Source organism: Scyliorhinus torazame, chromosome 5 (genome assembly GCF_047496885.1).
Source record: "Scyliorhinus torazame isolate Kashiwa2021f chromosome 5, sScyTor2.1, whole genome shotgun sequence".
NCBI classification, from domain to species: Eukaryota; Metazoa; Chordata; class Chondrichthyes; order Carcharhiniformes; family Scyliorhinidae; genus Scyliorhinus; species Scyliorhinus torazame.
The window spans coordinates 89,248,360-89,271,058 of record NC_092711.1 but is presented as its reverse complement, the minus strand read 5'-3'; the positions used below and the strand labels follow the sequence as shown (position 1 = coordinate 89,271,058).

Sequence of the window (22,699 nt, the reverse complement as noted above, 5' to 3'; positions counted from 1 at the left end):
TTCGGATCATTCGGGAGGCAGAAGGGGTCATAGATAGCAGCTTCAGGGAATTAGTTACACCAAAGATTGGAGAGAGGTGGGTAACTGTAAGAGGGACTGGGAAAAAACAGTCAGTGCAGGGATCCCCTGCGGTCGTTCCCCTGAGAAACAAGTATACCGCTTTGGATACTTGTGTGGGGGGGGACTTACCAGGGGTAAGCCATGGGGTACGGGCCTCTGGCACGGAGTCTGTCCCTGTTGCTCAGAAGGGAAGGGGGGAGAGGAGCAGAGCATTAGTAATTGGGGACTCTATAGTCAGGGGCACAGATAGGAGATTTTGTGGGAGCGTGAGAGACTCACGTTTGGTATGTTGCCTCCCAGGTGCAAGGGTACGTGATGTCTCGGATCGTGTTTTCCGGGTCCTTAGGGGGGAGGGGGAGCAGCCCCAAGTCGTGGTCCACATTGGCACCAACGACATAGGTAGGAAAGGGGACAAGGATGTCAGGCAGGCTTTCAGGGAGCTAGGATGGAAGCTCAGAACTAGAACAAACAGAGTTGTTATCTCTGGGTTGTTGCCCGTGCCACGTGATAGTGAGATGAGGAATAGGGAGAGAGAGCATTTAAACACGTGGCTACAGGGATGGTGCAGGCGGGAGGGTTTCAGATTTTTGGATAACTGGGGCTCTTTCTGGGGAAGGTGGGACCTCTACAGACAGGATGGTCTACATCTGAACCTGAGGGGCACAAATATCCTGGGGGGGAGATTTGTTAGTGCTCTTTGGGGGGGTTTAAACTAATGCAGCAGGGGCATGGGAACCTGGATTGTAGTTTTAGGGTAAGGGAGAATGAGAGTATAGAGGTCAGGAGCACAGATTTGACGTCGCAGGAGGGGGCCAGCGTTCAGGTAGGTGGTTTGAAGTGTGTCTACTTCAATGCCAGGAGTATACGAAACAAGGTAGGGGAACTGGCAGCGTGGGTTGGTACCTGGGACTTCGATGTTGTGGCCATTTCGGAGACATGGATAGAGCAGGGACAGGAATGGATGTTGCAGGTTCCGGGGTTTAGGTGTTTTAGTAAGCTCAGAGAAGGAGGCAAAAGAGGGGGAGGTGTGGCGCTGCTAGTCAAGAGCAGTATTACGGTGGCGGAGAGGATGCTAGATGGGGACTCTTCTTCCGAGGTAGTATTGGCTGAAGTTAGAAACAGGAAAGGAGAGGTCACCCTGTTGGGAGTTTTTTATAGGCCTCCTAATAGTTCTAGGGATGTAGAGGAAAGGATGGCGAAGATGATTCTGGATATGAGCGAAAGTAGCAGGGTAGTTATTATGGGAGACTTTAACTTTCCAAATATTGACTGGAAAAGATATAGTTCGAGTACAATAGATGGGTCGTTTTTTGTACAGTGTGTGCAGGAGGGTTTCCTGAAACAATATGTTGACAGGCCAACAAGAGGCGAGGCCACGTTGGATTTGGTTTTGGGTAATGAACCAGGCCAGGTGTTGGATTTGGAGGTAGGAGAGCACTTTGGGGACAGTGACCACAATTCGGTGACGTTTACGTTAATGATGGAAAGGGATAAGTATACACCGCAGGGCAAGAGTTATAGCTGGGGGAAGGGCAATTATGATGCCATTAGACGTGACTTGGGGGGGATAAGGTGGAGAAGTAGGCTGCAAGTGTTGGGCACACTGGATAAGTGGGGCTTGTTCAAGGATCAGCTACTGCGTGTTCTTGATAAGTATGTACCGGTCAGACAGGGAGGAAGGCGTCGAGCGAGGGAACCGTGGTTTACCAGGGAAGTGGAATCTCTTGTTAAGAGGAAGAAGGAGGCCTATGTGAAGATGAAGTGTGAAGTTTCGGTTGGGGCGATGGATAGTTACAAGGTAGCGAGGAAGGATCTAAAGAGAGAGCTAAGACGAGCAAGGAGGGGACATGAGAAGTATTTGGCAGGAAGGATCAAGGAAAACCCAAAAGCTTTCTATAGGTGTGTCAGGAATAAGCGAATGACTAGGGAAAGAGTAGGACCAGTCAAGGACAGGGATGGGAAATTGTGTGTGGAGTCTGAAGAGATAGGCGAGATACTAAATGAATATTTTTCGTCAGTATTCACTCAGGAAAAAGATAATGTTGTGGAGGAGAATGCTGAGCCCCAGGCTAATAGAATAGATGGCATTGAGGTACGTAGGGAAGAGGTGTTGGCAATTCTGGACAGGCTGAAAATAGATAAGTCCCCGGGACCTGATGGGATTTATCCTAGGATTCTATGGGAGGCCAGGGAAGAGATTGCTGGACCTTTGGCTTTGATTTTTATGTCATCATTGGCTACAGGAATAGTGCCAGAGGACTGGAGGACAGCAAATGTGGTCCCTTTGTTCAAAAAGGGGAGCAGAGACAACCCCGGCAACTATAGACCGGTGAGCCTCACGTCTGTAGTGGGTAAAGTCTTGGAGGGGATTATAAGGGACAAGATTTATAATCATCTAGATAGGAATGATATGATCAGGGATAGTCAGCATGGCTTTGTGAAGGGTAGGTCATGCCTCACAAACCTTATTGAGTTCTTTGAGAAGGTGACTGAACAGGTAGACGAGGGTAGAGCAGTTGATGTGGTGTATATGGATTTCAGCAAAGCGTTTGATAAGGTTCCCCATGGTAGGCTATTGCAAAAAATACGGAGGCTGGGGATTGAGGGTGATTTAGAGATGTGGATCAGAAATTGGCTAGCTGAAAGAAGACAGAGGGTGGTGGTTGATGGGAAATGTTCAGAATGGAGTACAGTCACAAGTGGAGTACCACAAGGATCTGTTCTGGGGCCGTTGCTGTTTGTCATTTTTATCAATGACCTAGAGGAAGGCACAGAAGGGTGGGTGAGTAAATTTGCAGATGATACTAAAGTCGGTGGTGTTGTCGATAGTGTGGAAGGATGTAGCAGGTTACAGAGGGATATAGATAAGCTGCAGAGCTGGGCTGAGAGGTGGCAAATGGAGTTTAATGTAGAGAAGTGTGAGGTGATTCACTTTGGAAGGAATAACAGGAATGCGGAATATTTGGCTAATGGTAAAGTTCTTGAAAGTGTGGCTGAGCAGAGGGATCTAGGTGTCCATGTACATAGATCCCTGAAAGTTGCCACCCAGGTTGATAGGGTTGTGAAGAAGGCCTATGGAGTGTTGGCCTTTATTGGTAGAGGGATTGAGTTCCGGAGTCGGGAGGTCATGTTGCAGCTGTACAGAACTCTGGTCCGGCCGCATTTGGAGTATTGCGTACAGTTCTGGTCACTGCATTATAGGAAGGACGTGGAGGCTTTGGAGCGGGTGCAGAGGAGATTTACCAGGATGTTGCCTGGTATGGAGGGAAAATCTTATGAGGAAAGGCTGACGGACTTGAGGTTGTTTTCGTTGGAGAGAAGAAGGTTAAGAGGAGACTTAATAGAGGCATACAAAATGATCAGGGGGTTGGATAGGGTGGACAGTGAGAGCCTTCTCCCGCGGATGGATATGGCTGGCACGAGGGGACATAACTTTAAACTGAGGGGTAATAGATATAGGACAGAGGTCAGAGGTAGGTTCTTTACGCAAAGAGTAGTGAGGCCGTGGAATGCCCTACCTGCTACAGTAGTGAACTCGCCAACATTGAGGGCATTTAAAAGTTTATTGGATAAACATATGGATGATAATGGCATAGTGTAGGTTAGATGGCTTTTGTTTCGGTGCAACATCGTGGGCCGAAGGGCCTGTACTGCGCTGTATTGTTCTATGTTCTATGTTCTATATTTGTCCTTCCAAAATGGACAACCTCACACTTTTCAGGGTTAAACTCCATCTGCCACTTCTCAGCCCAGCTCTGCATCTTATCTATGTCTCTTTGCAGCCGACAACAGCCCTCCTCACTATCCACAACTCCACCAATCTTCGTATCGTCTGCAAATTTACTGACCCACCCTTCAACTCCCTCATCCAAGTCATTAATGAAAATCACAAACAGCAGAGGACCCAGAACTGATCCCACTGGGATCCAGGCTGAATATTTGCCATCCACCACCACTCTCTGACTTCTATCGGTTAGCCAGTTCGTTATCCAACTGGCCAAATTTCCCACTATCCCATGCCTCCTTACTTTCTGCAGAAGCCTACCATGGGGAACCTTATCAAATGCCTTACTAAAATCCCTGTACACTACATCCACTGCTTTACCTTCATCCACATGCTTGGTCACCTCCTCAAAGAATTCAATAAGACTTGTAAGGCAAGACTTACCCCTCACAAATCCGTGCTGACTATCCCTAATTAAGTAGTGTCTTTCCAGATGCTCAGAAATCCTATCCTTTAGTACCCTTTCCATTACGTTGCCTACCACCGAAGTAAGACTAGCTGGCCTGTAATTCCCAGGGTTATCACTAGTCCCTTTTTTGAACAGGGGCACGACATTCGCCACTCTCCAATCCCCTGGTACCACCCCTGTTGACAGTGAGGACGAAAAGATCATTGCCAACGGCTCTGCAATTTCATCTCTTGCTTCCCATAGAATCCTTGGATATATCCCGTCAGGCCCGGGGGACTTGTCTATCCTCAAGTTTTTCAAAATGCCCAACACATCTTCCTTCCTAACAAGTATTTCCTCGAGCTTACCAATCTGTTTCACACTGTCCTCTCCAACAATATCGCCCCTCTCATTTGTAAATACAGAAGAAAAGTACTCGTTCAAGACCTCTCCTATCTCTTCAGACTCAATACACAATCTCCCGCTACTGTCCTTGATCGGACCTACCCTCGCTCTAGTCACTCTCATATTTCTCACCTATGTGTAAAAGGCCTTGGGGGTTTTCCTTGATCCTACCCGCCAAAGATTGTTCATGCCCTCTCTTAGCTCTCCTAATCCCTTTCTTCAGTTCCATCCTGGCTATCTTGTATCCCTCCAATGCCCTGTCTGAACCTTGTTTCCTCAGCCTTACATAAGTCTCCTTTTTCCTCTTAACAAGACATTCAACCTCTCTTGTCAACCATGGTTCCCTCACTCGACCATCTCTTCCCTGCCTGACAGGGACATACATATCAAGGACACGTAGTACCTGTTCCTTGAACAAGTTCCACATTTCACTTGTGTCCTTCCCTGACAGCCTATGTTCCCAACTTATGCACTTCAATTCTTGTCTGACAACATCGTATTTACCCTTCCCCCAATTGTAAACCTTGCCCTGTTGCACGCACCTATCCCTCTCCATTACTAAAGTGAAAGTCACAGAATTGTGGTCACTATCTCCAAAATGCTCCCACACTAACAAATCTATCACCTGCCCTGGTTCATTACCAAGTACTAAATCCAATATTGCCCCTCCTCTGGTCGGACAATCTACATACTGTGTTAGAAAAGCTTCCTGGACACACTGCACAAACACCACACCATCCAAACTATTTGATCTAAAGAGTTTCCACTCAATATTTGGGAAGTTAAAGTCACCCATGACTACAACCCTGTGACTTCTGCACCTTTCCAAAATCTGTTTCCCAATCTGTTCCTCCACATCTCTGCTACTATTGGGGGGCCTATAGAAAACTCCTAACAAGGTGACTGCTCCTTTCCTATTTCTGACTTCAACCCATACTACCTCATTAGGGTGATACTCCACCCTAATGAGGTAGTATGGAGTAGAGGTTTAACAGATGGGAAAAGCAAACCAAACGTCACATCGCGATCTGACAGAGTCACCTGATTCATCAGAACCTGAATTTCAGCAGCATCTGGGTGTGGAAGGTAAAAGGTTTGTCTGTTCTGTCTGTGAGGGAAGATTTCAGGTCTCAGTGTGACTGGAAAAGCCCCGAGATTCACAAACCCTGGTTAGACCAAACCTGGAGAACTGTGTTCAGTTCTGGGCAACAAACCTGAGGAAGGATAGAATGACCTCGGAGGGAGTGTAGCACAGATTTACCTGAGTGATATCTGAACCCCCCCGGGGTTAAATTACAAAACTAGACTTCACAAAAGAGTCAGAGACATGATGGTACAGAGAATGGCATTTGGCCCATTGAATCCATGCTAGCTCTCTGGAGCAATCCAGTCAGTCCTATTCTCCTGCTCTACCCTTCTATCCTCGCATGTTTATTTCCCTCAAATATCTATCCAATTTCCTTTGGAAATCAAATGATTCATGGATCTATTTTCAAACTCCCTCATAGGCAGCAAGTATCAGGTATTGCTGCTCGCTTTTGTAAAAACATATATCTCATATCACCTCATATCTCCTGTACCTTTTACATACAAACTAGGATCAGGCCACTTGGCCCCTCGAGCCTGCTCAGCATTCAATAAGATTGCGGCTGATCTCATTCTAACCTCAACTCTACATTCCTGCCTACCCCTGATAACCTTTCACCCCCTTGCTCATGAAGAATCTATCCAGCTCTGCCTTAAAAATATTCAAGGTCTCTGCTTCCGCTGCCTTTTAAGGACGTGAGTTTCAAAATCTTACAACCCTCAAGAGAATAAAAAATCCTCATCTCATCTTAAATGGGTGACTCCTTATTTTGCCCTCGTTCTCGATTCTCCCACAAGAGGAAACATTCTCTCCACATCCACCCTGTCAAGAACCCTCAGGATCTTTTATAGTTCAATCCAGGTTTTACCCAAAACTTTAAATCTGTCTCCCTAGTGCTTGTATGATCAGTGAATGGAAACAGAGTTTCTTTGTCCACCCAATGGAAACCTGGCGTAATCTTGTGTACTTGAATCAAATCTCCCCTCAACCTCCTTTGCTGGAACCATTCTGGTAAATCTCCTCTGCACCTTCTCAACAGCCTTTCCATTCTTCCTGAAGAGTGGTGACCAGAGCTTTATAAAGATTCATAGAATAGAATTAGAACCATAGAATTCCTGCAGTGAAGCAGGAGGCCATTCGGTCCATCAAGTCTGCACCAATTCTCTGAAAGGGCACCCTGCCTAGGCCCACACTCCGACCCTGTCCCTGTAACCCCATAGCCCCACCGAACCTGCACATCCCTGGACACTAATGGGCAATTTATCAAGGCCAATCCACCTAACTTTCCCTTCTTTGGACTGTTGGAGGAAACCTGAGCACCGGGTGGAAACCCACGCAGACACGGGGCGAAAGTGCAAACTCCACAGAGACAGTCACCGAGGCCGGAATTGAACCCGGGTCCCTGGCGCTGTGAGGTAGCAGTGCTAACCACCGTGCCACCAAAAGCATCGTTTCAATATCAATATTTCTATTTATGAAGCTCAAGGTCGAACATGCTTTGCCAACTACTCTCTTAATATGTCTTGTAGATATACAAAATCCCTCTTCGCCTCTTTCTCTCTCCTCCCAAAGAGGTCAATTGGGTTTTATAACAATCCAGCCATTTTCATGGTCACTTTTTCCCAGTGCCGGCCCCACAAATGACCAGATTCATTTCTAAATTTCATAACCTGCCTTTGTGTTTTTTGTGGGTTCTCTCTCATTCCCTATTTTCTGTTTTAAATCAGTTTCACAGGGTGTTCGAAGGGGAGGCTTCAAAGTCCGGAAGCACAAACCAAGCATCACATCAGGATCTGACAGAGTCCTCAATTTATCATATCCTGAATATCATCGCAATAACATTGAACATGGAAGGAAAAAGCATTGTTCACAGTGGGGAGAAACCGTACACATGTTGTGTGTATGGACGAGGAGTCACTCGATTATCAGGCCTCACAAGCCACAAATGCACTCACACTGAGGAGAAACCATGGAAATGTGAGGACTGTGGGAAAGGATTCACTTCCCCATCCCAGCTGGAAACTCATCGACGCAGTCACACTGGGGAGAGACCATTCACCTGCTCCGAGTGTGGGAAGGGATTCACTCAGTCATCTGACCTGTCCACACACCAGCGAGTTCACACTGGGGAGAGACCGTTTAGGTGCTCTTACTGTGGGACTGGGTTCAGAAAATCATCTCACCTCACTGCACATCAGCGAATTCACACTGGGGAGAGGCCATTCACCTGCTCAGAGTGTGGGAAAGGATTCACTCAGTCATCCCTACTGCTGAGACACCAGCTAGTTCACACTGGGGAGAGGCCGTTTCAATGTCCAGACTGCAGGAAGTGCTTTAGAAGTTCTGGGGATCTGATACGCCATCAACGTGTTCACACTGATGAGAGACCGTTCAGGTGCTCTCACTGCGGGACAGGGTTCAGGCGATCATCGAACCTCACTGTACATCAGCGAATCCACACTGGGGAGAGACCATTCGCCTGTTCCGAGTGTGGGAAGAGATTCACTGAGTCATCTAATCTGTCCACACAGCAGCGAGTTCACACTGGGGAGAGACCATTCACCTGCTCCAAGCGTGGGAAGGGATTCACTAAGACATCCCACCTGCTGAGTCACCAGCGAATTCACACTGGGGAGAGGCCATTCACCTGCTCAGAGTGTGGGAAGGGATTTACTGAGTCATCCGCACTGCGGAAGCACCAGCAAATTCACACTGGGGAGAGACCATTCACCTGCTCCAAGTGTGGGAAGGGATTCGCCACTTCATCCCACCTGCTGAGACACCAGCGAGACCACACGTACCTACAGTGATTGGATTTTGCTGTTCCTCGCAGTCAGGACTGAACCATGTTCGTTTGGGTCACTTTCTGCTGATCACAAACTCCAGCCCATTTACAGGGGCTAATATTCTGGCTAGAAGTCAAATAAATTAGATTTGTGTTAAATGCGCAGTGTTGAAACTTTCTAATATCTCTGACACGAGTTAGTTCCTTTTGAAGTACTCTCGCTCTCCCCTGTCTCTTCCATCCTCACCTCCAACAAGAAGTGTGAGGAGCTTGTGGAGCTTCTTTGTGACTGAGATTGAGTAAATCCGATCAGCTGCCTCTGCTGCTTCCCTCCCTTCCATGAGCCCATCGAACCAAACTGTCTCTAAATTTCATCCTTTGCCGAGCCCTGAACCCACATCTCTCTCTAGTTTCTCTCCCATCTCCCCTCATGGGTTCTCAGAGCTCATCTTGTCCATGAGACCCAGCTCCTGCTCCATCGACCCTATTCCCACTAAGCGACTGATCAGCCAACTACCCTGTGTCCATGGATATTGTCAACATTTCTCTCTCTTCAGGTACTGTCCCTCTGTCCTTCAAATCTGCCATCACCACCCCCTCCTCAATAAAACAGGTCCTTGACCCTGCCTTCCTTACAAATTACTGCTCCATCCCTCTCCTCTCCAAATATTTGAACATGTTGTCACCTCCCAAATCCTTGCCCAGCTTTCCCAGAACTCCCATGTTGGAATCCCTTCAATCAGGTCTGTCCTGTCACAGTGAAATACAAGAGACAAACAGAATCTTACCCGGAGAGAAAGACAGACAATCCGGGAGCTTGGATGCAAGGGTGGCACGGTAGCACAGTGGGTAGCACCGTTGCTTCACAGCGCCAGGAACCCGGGTTCGATTCCTGGCTTGGATCACTGTCTGTGCAGAGTCTGCACGTTCTCCCCGTGTCTGTGTGGCTTTCCTCCGGGTGCTCCGGTTTCCTCCCATACTCCAAAGATGTGCAGATTAGGTGGATTGACTATGCTGAATTGCCCTTCGTGTCCAAAAGATTAGGTGGGGTTACTGGGTTATGGGGGTAGGGTGGAGGTGTGGGCTTAAGTAGGATGCTCTTTCCAAGGGCTGGCACAGACTCAATGGGCCGAATGGCCTCCTGCCCTGTAAATTCTCTGATTCTATGAGGTGAGATTGTCCTTTCTGAGCTCCAGCCAGGTGATGTTAAACACTCAGGCAGGAAAGACAAAAATCTGCAACGTGTTTAAAACAGCTGATTTATTTCACCAATATCTAGAATGTTAAACTCCAATCCCTTAGAGGTTATTATCATCAGAAACAAACTCCAACAACAAAGTAAAAACCTCAAAGTTCTGGTATAGATAGAGGCCATTTGGCCCATTGTGTGTGTGCTGGCTGAAGTGGAGCTATTCAGCTTAATCCTATTTTGCAGGTCTCAGTGGATTGCCCTGTGTGTCCCAGTCCTTCAATTGGATATCCAAGACATTTATTTTAAAGTGATCGGGATTTCTGCTTCTATGACTCTATCAGACAGTGAGTTCTAGACTCCCACCACTGAAATGATTACCCCCTTCCACTCCCAACCCTCTGCTGATTACTTTAAATCTAAACCCCTTGGTTATTGATATAGATTCTTCTTATCCATTCTATCCGGGCCCCTCATAATATTAAACACCTCAGTTAATCTCTCCTCAGCGTTCTCTGTTCCACAGAAAACCACCTCGGCCTCTCCAATCTTTCCTCATTGTTAAAATTCTCCATTTGCGTCACCATCCTCATCAATCTCCTCTGCATCCTCTCTGGTATGAACACATCCTTCCTGTAATGTGGTGACCAGACCTGTACTCAGTAATGCAGCTGTGGTTTAACTAGTGTTTTGGACAGCTGTGGTTTAACTAGTGTTTTGGACAGCTGTGGTTTAACTAGTATTTTGGACAGCTCCAGTATAACCTCCCTGATCTTATAATAAAATCAGAAAATGCTGGAAATACTCAGCAGCTCTGGCAGCATCTGTGGAGAGAGGGGTTTCAGGTCTTTCCTCCAATAGAAATTGCTGGGAATATTCCCTGCTCTAGTACTCTATGTCCCCGTGAATGAAGTATCCTCTCTGCCTTTACAATCACCGTATCTACCTCTCCTGTCACCTTCAGGGATCTGTGGACTTGCACTCTTAGGCCCCTCTGTCCCTCTACACCTCACTGTCAAACCATTCATATTCTTTCCCTTTGCCGCATTTGTCCTCCCAAATGTATTTATTACCCCGCGCTTCTCTGGATTGACCTCAGATTGCAACCTTCCTAGCCGGCTGATCAGTCTATTGATGTCTTCCTGCATTTCTGTTGTCTCTCTATCTTTTCTCGTGGTATTATCCTGTCTGAACCTTAATGCTCCTACTCGCATCACAGTCTTGTGGACGGCACGGTGGCACAGTGTTTAGCACTGTTGCTTCACCGCACCAAGGTCCCAGATTTGATTCCTGGCTTGTGTCACTGTCTGTGCGGAGTCTGCACGTTCTCTGTGTGTGCATGGGTTTCCTCCGGGTGCTCTGGTTTCCTCCCCTGGACTGAACCATATTCGTTAGAGTCTGTTGCTCCCACAAGTCCCGAAACACATGCTGTTAGGTGAATTGGACATTCTGAATTCTCGCTCAGTGTACCCAAGCGGGCGCCGGAATGTGGCGACTTGGGGCTTTTCACAGTAACTTCATTGCAGTGTTAATGTAAGCTTACTTGAGACAATAAAAATTATTATTAACTTTCTTCATACGTTAACTGGCTGGAGTTTAATCTTCAAGATACATGTTGGTTTGTGTGATGGCAGGGTCCCTTTTTAAAAGCAACAGTGATCCGATCCTTCGATTTAAGAACTCCCAAAGAAACTGGTGAACAATACAATAATGAATTTTTACTTAGTCCTAAATTGCCTTTGTAAAAAACTCTACAATTCAGTGTCTGAACACTTACTCTGATTAACATCGCCCATTAGAAAATGCTGATTAATCCTCACTGACAATCCTTCCTGACTGACACATTCTTCACATGACACCTCCATTACGAAAGTAAATATAACAGTTCAATATTTTACAAGAACATCAATTTAAAAAATAATAATAACCTTTATTGTCATAAGTAGGCTTACATTATCACTTCAATGAAGTTACTGTGAAAATCCCCTAGTCGCCACACTGCAGCGCCTGTTCAGGTGAATTCAGAACGTCCAATTCACCTAACAAACATGTCTTTCGGGGAGAATGTGCAGACTCTGCACAGGCAGTGACCCAAGCGGTAGTCGAACCCAGACCCTGGTGCTGTGAAGCAACAGTGCTAACCACTGTGCTACTCTGCTGCCCTAATGATGCAGTTTGATGGGCACGTTGTCATGATAGCGACTGATTGTCAGTAAACACTTCCCAGTCATTACGGTCAATATTTATTACATAAGTGGGGAGTGAACAGGCAGTAGTGGAGTACATTCAGAGACAGGCAAGGCAGCACCCAGTTATTAGCCTTGGCTAGAACGTCAGCTTTTTCAGCATTGTTTCTCCAGGGTAATTAAAGCTTTTGATTGTCTCACAGGAAAGAAACACAGGCTCAGGTGCTGATGGAGACCTTGTGCATCCTCAGCCAACAATAGTAATTATATAAAAAAATCGAGGATTTGAAATATGTGAAGGTATAATCGATAAGTTTGCAGATGGAAAATTGTTGGTGTGGAAACTAACAAAGACAAAAGCCTTAAATTACAGCATGATACAGATGGGCTGGTTATATGGGCAGAACAGTGGCAAATGGAATTTAACCAGGAAAAGTGGTAGCTCTTGTACAGAGTCAGTACAGACATGATGTGCCGAGTTACTTCCATCTGTGCTGGATCATTTTAGATAACACTGAACATTCAGTATCATGAGCAAGTGGGAAGGAGATAGAGGAATTACTGATTCTGGGATTGAACCCAGCAAGTGTTTGCATCTTCTGGGGAGGAGAGAGGAAAGACCCATTGGGGAAAAAACCTTAAGTTCTGCATTGTTCCACAGGAGAGCAGCATTTAATCATTTTGAGAAATGAAGAACAGCAGAATACACATTGATAATTTGTTTGATTATTTTTATTGGTAATCTCGTTATTTTGTATTAACTGTTTGCGATGTCAATGGTACGGCTATTACCCAACATTCCCTGCGGCTGTGAATGTGCCCTATTTACTCCACAGGAGTCCAGTGCGCAGATGCAATGAGGGGCTGTATCTGGAGCATGCGCAATGTCACTTTGCTTGGAGGTCTGAGAGTGCGGGAGTGGCTGTTTGGGGCGGTGAGAGTTGGTGAGGCGGAGGGAGGAATGGAGTCGGGGTGGGGAGGGAGTGAAAGCTTCATAAACACCTCCTGCCGGTCACAAGGCCGGAATAAGGCGCTGCAAATCCCGCGTTTGCAGCTGCGGAGATTTTATCTGGTATCAGGCCCAGTTCCACGGCCGCCATCTTTATTTTGCTGAGGGGCCACCTGACAATTTTGATAATAATTTTACCATTTATTACTAGATCATATGTTCAACTTTTTATTGTATAATCATTTTATTTGTGTACATGAAGTTATTATTATTAATTGTTTATTGCTGAATTATGTAATCATGATATCAATTTTCAATCAGTATATCAATGTTAAGATCTGTAAAATGTTAACCATAATACAACCGTAATGACTCATTTTCAGTTTTTTGACTGGCTTTGTAAATGTCGTACCAGATTCACATCCAAAAATCTATTAACTTATAGAAATCTGCAGGCTATCCACTAAATACCTTTTCAGGTACTTAAATATAACCTTGACAAAAAAAAATATAACCTTGACAAAAAAAAACCTCAACATCTTAACCTCCCAACTAATATTAAACAAAAAGGATCAATTTGCCTCATCAGTAAGAACCCTAAAGGGATACAAATGGGTAATAGTGTTTGTACTAATTATGTAGATGTTAACACAGCTTATAAATGTACAAATGATCGCTTACAAAGAGTTCTGCGGTCCTCAAGGATAACAGGCATACCTAACCTCAAAAATAATAAAACATTCAAAGACCGATAGTTCTTAGAATATATTTACTTATATTCGGCTTATAATGTAACTTATTTTATTTGTGATAATAAACCATATCCCTGGCTCCCAAGATCCTGGTCAGGATCTTGCTATTTAGGATACATTGTACCCGCCATTCGTCATGTGACTAATCTCCGTCATGCTTCAGAAGCAGCTGCTCGAAGAAATAGGTTCCATTACCTTAAGAGATGCAATTTATGCTAGAATGATTCCTTTCTATTGGGAAATGAGGATGGAGAATGAATTGAATGAAATAACAACCATCTTACAAAACGTAGCCGATTACACCGCCACTGCCCTAGATTTCTGACGAAATGCGAGCAATTCAAACCATGGTATTACAAAATCGAATGGCACTTGACTATGTGCTAGCTGAAAAGGGTGGCACCTGCACCCTAATTGGTGCAGAATGTTGCACTTTCATTCCCGATAACTCTAAAGAAGTTAAAGATTTGGCATTACATATCCAAAAAGAAATTAAAAAAAACTTGATCCACCCCAATTTATCTCTCTCTGGGATAAAATTTGCGAGTGCCTTGGACACACTGGAATGTCCACAATAAGAATAATCCTATTCTCCTGTGTAGCTGTATTCATCATTTACATAACATACCAATGTGCTAAGTGCATCAAAGAACTATTCGCTAAACGCAGGGGACCAACTATCAGAATGATTCAAACTAACCCAACTGCACCCCCAATTGAGGAATTTGAGATGAAATACTATTGTTCAAATGTTACTGATCAATCAACTATTTGACTATTAACATATTATTTAATTTATTAACACTGAATCAGTAGTATCAAATTTGATTAATTTATTAATTATAATAATTATTTTGAAATGCCTGTTGCAATGCCAAGTGTCCATTCTTTTGTTTAAAACTGCAATGACAATATTAATGAGTTATTCTTTGCGCTTTTACCTATCCTGTCGCATTAATGATGTCTTTTATCTTATTCTGATATATCTCACTTAATCTTTCGACTTTTCAAAGGGCCGACTGTAGAAGCCAGGTATTTCTAATACAACTAGTATAGGTAAAAGATAACTGTTTAAGCATAAATATTAAGCCCCAGTTTTAGATACTCATTTTAAATTCACTTATAACCTCAGGTCATCTCTGATCATACAGAGACACAAAAACTGCATGAAACAGCATAATTCCATCATAGATTAAAACAGCACAGTTGCAAGACAATTTGACACTATACTTGTTCTGTCAGATCAAGGACAGAGCTACACCATAACAATGCCACAGTAATATGAAGGCACCATTGATCAGAATGCAGATAATAGCTAAGTCAGCAGACCAGTTTTTGCTGGTAAAGATAAAGCAGAATATCGCATTCCATAACATGCACAAGTATTCAGACATGAAACAATTAAAACGAATGTTGCACATTGAAGATGGACGGCTTGCCGTCCAATCAAATGTGTTTGAGTCTAACCCAAACCAATTAGGATTGTATTGGGGTGTGATTAGATGACGTAAGACAGATATGAAAGGGTATAACTGAAGAAGTTTCCCCCGCCGTTTTTGTGTGTGTGTTTTTAGTGTGTGTGTGTTTTTGGTGTTTTAGTTTAGGTGGAGTTTAGTTTTAGATTAGTTTTTGTTTTGTTGGTTTGAAGCTGAAGATTAGCTCTCTCTCTTTTTTTACATTTCATTTTCAGACTTTGACTTTTAAAACTTATTGTTGAGCTGTCTGCCTAAGCAAGAAGAGATTGTCTTTACATAGAACATAGAACAATACAGCGCAGTACAGGCCCTTCGGCCCACGATGTTGCACCGAAACAAAAGCCATCTAACCTACACTATGCCATTATCATCCATATGTTTATCCAATAAACTTTTAAATGCCCTCAATGTTGGCGAGTTCACTACTGTAGCAGGTAGGGCATTCCACGGCCTCACTACTCTTTGCGTAAAGAACCTACCTCTGACCTCTGTCCTATATCTATTACCCCTCAGTTTAAAGTTATGTCCCCTCGTGCCAGCCATATCCATCCGCGGGAGAAGGCTCTCACTGTCCACCCTATCCAACCCCCTGATCATTTTGTATGCCTCTATTAAGTCTCCTCTTAACCTTCTTCTCTCCAACGAAAACAACCTCAAGTCCATCAGCCTTTCCTCATAGGATTTTCCCTCCATACCAGGCAACATCCTGGTAAATCTCCTCTGCACCCGCTCCAAAGCCTCCACGTCCTTCCTATAATGCGGTGACCAGAACTGTACGCAATACTCCAAATGCGGCTGTACCAGAGTTCTGTACAGCTGCAACATGACCTCCCGACTCCGGAACTCAATCCCTCTACCAATAAAGGCCAACACTCCATAGGCCTTCTTCACAACCCGATCAACCTGGGTGGCAACTTTCAGGGATCTATGTACATGGACATCTAGATCCCTCTGCTCATCCACACTTTCAAGAACTTTACCATTAGCCAAATATTCCGCATTCCTGTTATTCCTTCCAAAGTGAATCACCTCACACTTCTCTACATTAAACTCCATTTGCCACCTCTCAGCCTTGCTCTGCAGCTTATCTATATCCCTCTGTAACCTGCTACATCCTTCCACACTATCGACAACACCACTGACTTTAGTATCGTCTGCAAATTTACTCACCCACCTTTCTGCGCCTTCCTCTAGGTCATTGATAAAAATGACAAACAGCAACGGCCCCAGAACAGATCCTTGTGGTACTCCACTTGTGACTGTACTCCATTCTGAACATTTCCCATCAACCACCACCCTCTGTCTTCTTTCAGCTAGCTAATTTCTGATCCACATCTCTAAATCACCCTCAATCCCTAGCCTCCGTATTTTCTGCAATAGCCTACCATGGGGAAGCTTATCAAACGCTTTGCTGAAATCCATATACACCACATCAACTGCTCTACCCTCGTCTACCTGTTCAGTCACCTTCTCAAAGAACTCAATAAGGTTTGTGAGGCATGACCTACCCTTCACAAAGCCATGCTGACTATCCCTGATCATATTATTCCTATCTAGATGATTATAAATCTTGTCTCTTATAATCCCCTCCAAGACTTTACCCACTACAGACGTGAGGCTCACCGGTCTATAGTTGCCGGGGTTGTCTCTGCTCGCCTTTTTGAACAAAGGGACCACATTTGCTGTCCTCCAGTCCTCTGGCACTATTCCAGTAGCCAATGATGACATAAAAATCAAAGCCAAAGGTCCAGCAATCTCTTCCCTGGCCTCCCAGAGAATCCTAGGATAAATCCCATCAGGTCCCGGGGACTTATCTATTTTCAGCCTGTCCAGAATTGCCAACACCTCTTCCCTACGAACCTCAATGCCATCTATTCTATTAGCCTGGGGCTCAGCATTCTCCTCCACAACATTATCTTTTTCCAGAGTGAATACTGACGAAAAATATTCATTTAGTATCTCGCCTATCTCTTCAGACTCCACACACAATTTCCCATCCCTGTCTTTGACTGGTCCTACTCTTTCCCTAGTCATTCGCTTATTCCTGACATACCTATAGAAAGCTTTTGGGTTTTCCTTGATCCTTCCTGCCAAATACTTTTCATGTCCCCTCCTTGCTCGTCTTAGCTCTCTAGATCCTTCCTCGCTACCTTGTAACTATCCATCGCCCCACCAAAACTTCACACTTCATCTTCACATAGGCCTCCTTCTTCCTCTTAACAAGAGATTCCACTTCCTTGGTAAACCACGGTTCCCTCGCTCGACGCCTTCCTCCCTGTCTGACCGGTACATACTTATCAAGAACACGCAGTAGCTAATCCTTGAACAAGCCCCACTTATCCAGTGTGCCCAACACTTGCAGCCTACTTCTCCACCTTATCCCCCCCAAGTCACGTCTAATGGCATCATAATTGCCCTTCCCCCAGCTATAACTCTTGCCCTGCGGTGTATACTTATCCCTTTCCATCATTAACGTAAACGTCACCGAATTGTGGTCACTGTCCCCAAAGTGCTCTCCTACCTCCAAATCCAACACCTGGCCTGGTTCATTACCCAAAACCAAAACCAAATCCAACGTGGCCTCGCCTCTTGTTGGCCTGTCACCATATTGTTTCAGGAAACCCTCCTGCACACACTGTACAAAAAACGACCCATCTATTGTACTCGAACTATATCTTTTCCAGTCAATATTTGGAAAGTTAAAGTCTCCCATAATAACTACCCTGTTACTTTCGCTCTTATCCAGAATCATCTTCGCCATCCTTTCCTCTACATCCCTAGAACTATTAGGAGGCCTATAAAAAACTCCCAACAGGGTGACCTCTCCTTTCCTGTTTCTAACTTCAGCCCATACTACCTCGGAAGAAGAGTCCCCATCTAGCATCCTCTCCGCCACCGTAATACTGCTCTTGACTAGCAGCGCCACACCTCCCCCTCTTTTGCCTCCTTCTCTGAGCTTACTAAAACACCTAAACCCCGGAACCTGCAACATCCATTCCTGTCCCTGCTCTATCCATGTCTCCGAAATGGCCACAACATCGAAGTCCCAGGTACCAACCCATGCTGCCAGTTCCCCTACCTTGTTTTGTATACTCCTGGCATTGAAGTAGACACACTTCAAACCACCTACCTGAACACTGGCCCCCTCCTGCGACGTCAAATCTGTGCTCCTGACCTCTATACTCTCATTCTCCCTTACCCTAAAACTACAATCCAGGTTCCCATGCCCCTGCTGCATTAGTTTAAACCCCCCCAAAGAGCACTAACAAATCTCCCCCCCAGGATATTTGTGCCCCTCAGGTTCAGATGTAGACCACCCTGTCTGTAGAGGTCCCACCTTCCCCAGAAAGAGCCCCAGTTATCCAGAAATCTGAATCCCTCCCGCCTGCACCATCCCTGTAGCCACGTGTTTAAATGCTCTCTCTTCCTATTCCTCATCTCACTATCACGTGGCACGGGCAACAACCCAGAGATAACAACTCTGTTTGTTCTAGTTCTGAGCTTCCATCCTAGCTCCCTGAAAGCCTACCTGACATCCTTGTCCCCTTTCCTACCTATGTCGTTAGTGCCAATGTGGACCACGACTTGGGGCTGCTCCCCCTCCCCCCTAAGGACCCGGAAAACACGATCCGAGACATCACGTACCCTTGCACCTGGGAGGCAACATACCAAACGTGAGTCTCTCACGCTCCCACAAAATCTCCTATCTGTGCCCCTGACTATAGAGTCCCCAATTACTAATGCTCTGCTCCTCTCCCTCCCTTCCCTTCTGAGCAACAGGGACAGACTCCGTGCCAGAGGCCCGTACCCCATGGCTTACCCCTGGTAAGTCCCCCCCCCCCACAAGTATCCAAAGCGGTATACTTGTTTCTCAGGGGAACGACCGCAGGGGATCCCTGCACTGACTGCTTTTTCCCAGTCCCTCTTACAGTTCCCCACCTATCTCCAATCTTTGGTGTAACTAATTCCCTGAAGCTGCTATCTATGACCCCTTCTGCCTCCCGAATGATCCGAAGTTCTTCCAACTCCAGCTCCAGTTCCCTAACTCGGTCTTGGAGGAGCTGGAGATGGCAGCACTTCCTGCAGGTAAAATCAGCAGGGACACTAACTGCATCCCTCACCTCAAACATCCTGCAGGAGGAACATTGCACTCCCTTCCCTGCCATTCCTCTTACTTTGATTCTTTTAAAAGCTTCAAATTGTCTATGAATTGCCTTTTAAATGACTTTCAAATTGTAATCGATAGAAGACAAATAAAACAATTTCTATTGGCACCTGAGAAGTTTTAACTTAAAGTTCTACTGAGTTCCAGTAATCGCAAAATGCTGCTGGTAACCGAATGGTAGGAATACTATAAATTCCTTCATTCATTCAGCTCAATTTCACAACCTGCTTTTGTGTTTTTGTGGGTTCTCTCTCACTCCCTATTTTCTGTTTTGAATCCGTTTCACAGGGTGTTCGAAGAGGAGGCTTCAAAGTCCGGAAACTCAAACCAAGCATCACATCAGGATCTGACAGAGTTCTCAATTTATCATATCCTGAATATCATCGTACTTTGAACATGGAAGGAAAAAGCCTCGCTCACAGTGGGGAGAAACCGTACACGTGTCGTGTGTGTGGACGAGGATTCAATCTATCATCAGGCCTCACGAGACACAAATGCAGTCACACTGAGGAGAAACCGTGGAAATGTGCGGACTGTGGGAAAGGATTCACTTACCCATCCAAGCTGGAAACTCATCGACGCAGTCACACTGGGGAGAGACCATTCACCTGCTCCAAGTGTGGGAAGGGATTCACCGAGTCATCCACTCTGTCCACACACCAGCGAGTTCACACTGGGGAGAGACCATTTACCTGCTCCAAGTGTGGGAAGGGATTTGCCATTTCAACCCACCTGCTGAGTCACCAGCGAGTTCACACTGGGGAGAGACCATTTACCTGCTCCAAGTGTGGGAAGGCATTTACTATTTCATCCCACCTGCTGAGACACCAGCGAGTTCATACTGATGAGAGACCGTTTCAATGTCCAGTCTGTGGAAAGTGCTATAAAAGTTCTGGGGATCTGATGAGCCATCAACGTGTTCACACTGACGAGAGACCGTTTAAGTGCTCTCACTGTGGGACTGGGTTCAGACAATGATCTGACCTCATTGTACATCAGCGAATTCACACCGGAGAGAGACCATTCGCCTGCTTCAAGTGTGGGAAGGGATTCACTAAGTCGTCCCAGCTGCAGAAGCACCAGCGAATTCACACTGGGGTGAGACCATTTGCCTGCTCCAACTGTGGGAAGGGATTCACTCAGTTAACCAACTTGCTGACACACCAGCAAATTCACACTGGGGTGAGGCCATTCACCTGCTCCAAGTGTGGGAAGGGATTCACTTGGCCATCTGCTCTGTCTACACACCAGCGAATTCACACTGGGGAGAGACCATTCACCTGCTCAGAGTGTGGGAAGAAATTCACTCAGTCATCCCACCTGCTGAAACACCAAAGAGGCCACAAGTAACCACAGTGATTGGATTTTGCTGTTAACTCATATTCAGGACTGAACCATGTTCATTTGTGTCTCTTTCTGCTGATAACAAACTCCAGACAATTTACAGGGGCTAATATTCTGGCTAAAAGTCAAATAAATTAGATTTGTGTTAAATACGCAGTGTTGAAACTTTCTAATATCTCTGACACAAGTTAGTTCCTTTTGAAGTACTCTCGCTCTCCCCTGTCTCTTCCATCCTCACCACCAACAAGAAGTGTGAGGAGCTTGTGGAGTTTCTTTGTGACTGAGATTGAGTAAATCCGATCAGCTGCCTCTGCTGCTTCCCTCCCTTCCACGAGCCCACCGGACCAAACTGTCTCTAAATGTCATCCTTTCCCGAGCCCTAAACTCACATCTTTCTCTAGTTTCTCTCTCATCTCCCCTCACGCCCCCTTAGAGCTCATCTTGTCCATGAGACCCAGCTCTTGCTCCACCGACCCTATTCCCACTAAGCTACTGATCAGCAAACTACCCTGTGTCCATGGATATTGTCAACATTTCTCTCTCTTCAGGTACTGTCCCTCTGTCCTTCAAATCTGCCATCATCACCCCTTCCTCAATAAAACAACCCTTGATCCTGCCATCCTTATAAATTACTGCCCCATCTTCAACCTCCCTCTCCTCTCCAAACTCTTTGAACATGTTGTCACGTCCCAAATCCTTGCCCATATTTTTCCAGAACTCCCATGTTTGAATCCCTTCAATCAGGTCTGCCCTGTCACAGTGAAATACAAGAGACAAACAGAATCTTACCCGGAGAGAAAGACAGACAATCTGGGAGCTTGGATGCAACACGGAAATGTTCATAAGACCAGAAGACAAGGATAGCAGCACAGTCATTATCGAGAGACAACAATACCTGCTGGAGACAGACAGACAACCAAACAACACATATCACACCAAGCTACCGAGACCCATATACACGAGGCAGGAAGGGAATTGGAGGCGGAAGAACTGAAAGACTCCAGACACATTAGCCACAAACAGATGGAATATCTGACGGCACAACCAGGAGAACCAAAAAGTTCTACCTGCTCCTTAAAATACACAAACACCTAATAATAATCTTTATTATTGTCACATGTAGGCTTACATTAGCACTGCAATGAAGTTACTGTGAAAATCTTCTAGTCGCTACATTCTGGCACCTGTGTGGGAGGTAACCCACGCAGACATGGGGAGAATGTGCAGACTCTACGTAGACAGTAACCCAAGTGGAAATCGAACTGGGGACCCAGGTGCTGTGAAGCAACAGTGCTAACCACTGTGCTATTGTCACGGATTTACCACCAGACACCAATCGGGTGAGATTGAGAGAGAGAGAATTCGACTGAATGATAAAACTAACAGTGCAAAAGGAGGTTATTCAGCCCATCAAGCCTGCACTAGCCCTTGGAAAGAGCACCCCACTCAAACCCATGCCTCCACCCTATCCCCATAATCCAGTAACCCCACCGATCCTTTTTTTGGCCACTAAGGGCAATTTAGCATGGTCAATCCACCTAACCTGCACATCTTTGGACTGTGGGAGAAAACTGGAGCACCCGATGGGAATCCACACAGACATGGGGAGAATGTGCAAACTCTACACAGTCATCCGAGGCCGGAATGGCTGAAGCATCAACACACTGCTCCTGGTAGTTGATGGTACAGTGGTTCAATAAATATAATTAGTAGATTAAAAAGGTGCGTAATGTCAAGTAAAAACAGAAAATGCGAGATTAAACCAACAGGTCTGGCAGCATCATAGAATCCCTACAGTGCAGAAGGAGACCATTCGGCCCATCGAGCTTGCACCAACCCTACAAAAGAGCTCCACACCCAGGTGCACTTCCCCCAACCTCTCCCCGTAACCCCACTTCATCTTTGGACACGGAGGGGCAATTTAGTATAGCATATCCACCAAACCGGCACATCTTTCGACGGTGGGAGAAAACTGGAGCACCCGGAGGGAACCAACACAGACACGTGGAGAATGTGCAGTTACCCAAGGCTGGAATTGAACCCAGGTCGCTGGCGCTGTGAGGCAACAGTGCTAACTACTGTGCCACCATGCCACATCTGTGGCAAGAGAAACAGAGGTAACGTTTGTTG

The 22,699-nt window shown here is 45.6% G+C and overlaps 1 protein-coding gene across 3 annotated transcripts in view; it reads left to right on the top strand.

Moving 5' to 3' along the window:
* LOC140418851 (uncharacterized) overlaps positions 1-22,699 on the top strand; it is a 30,467-nt gene that overhangs the window by 4,544 nt on the left and 3,224 nt on the right. The window contains exons 3-4 of one of the 3 annotated variants that reach the window (XM_072502490.1): positions 7,452-12,818; positions 19,514-20,719. The exons of 1 other annotated variant lie outside the window; for it this stretch is intronic. In XM_072502490.1, coding sequence (XP_072358591.1) covers positions 7,572-8,534 — 963 coding nt within the window. In that variant the 5' untranslated portion in view covers positions 7,452-7,571 and the 3' untranslated portion in view covers positions 8,535-12,818; positions 19,514-20,719. Of the gene's footprint in view, positions 1-7,451; positions 12,819-19,513; positions 22,687-22,699 lie in introns of those variants that run through there. One more of the 3 variants, XR_011945370.1, reaches the window with a different exon arrangement.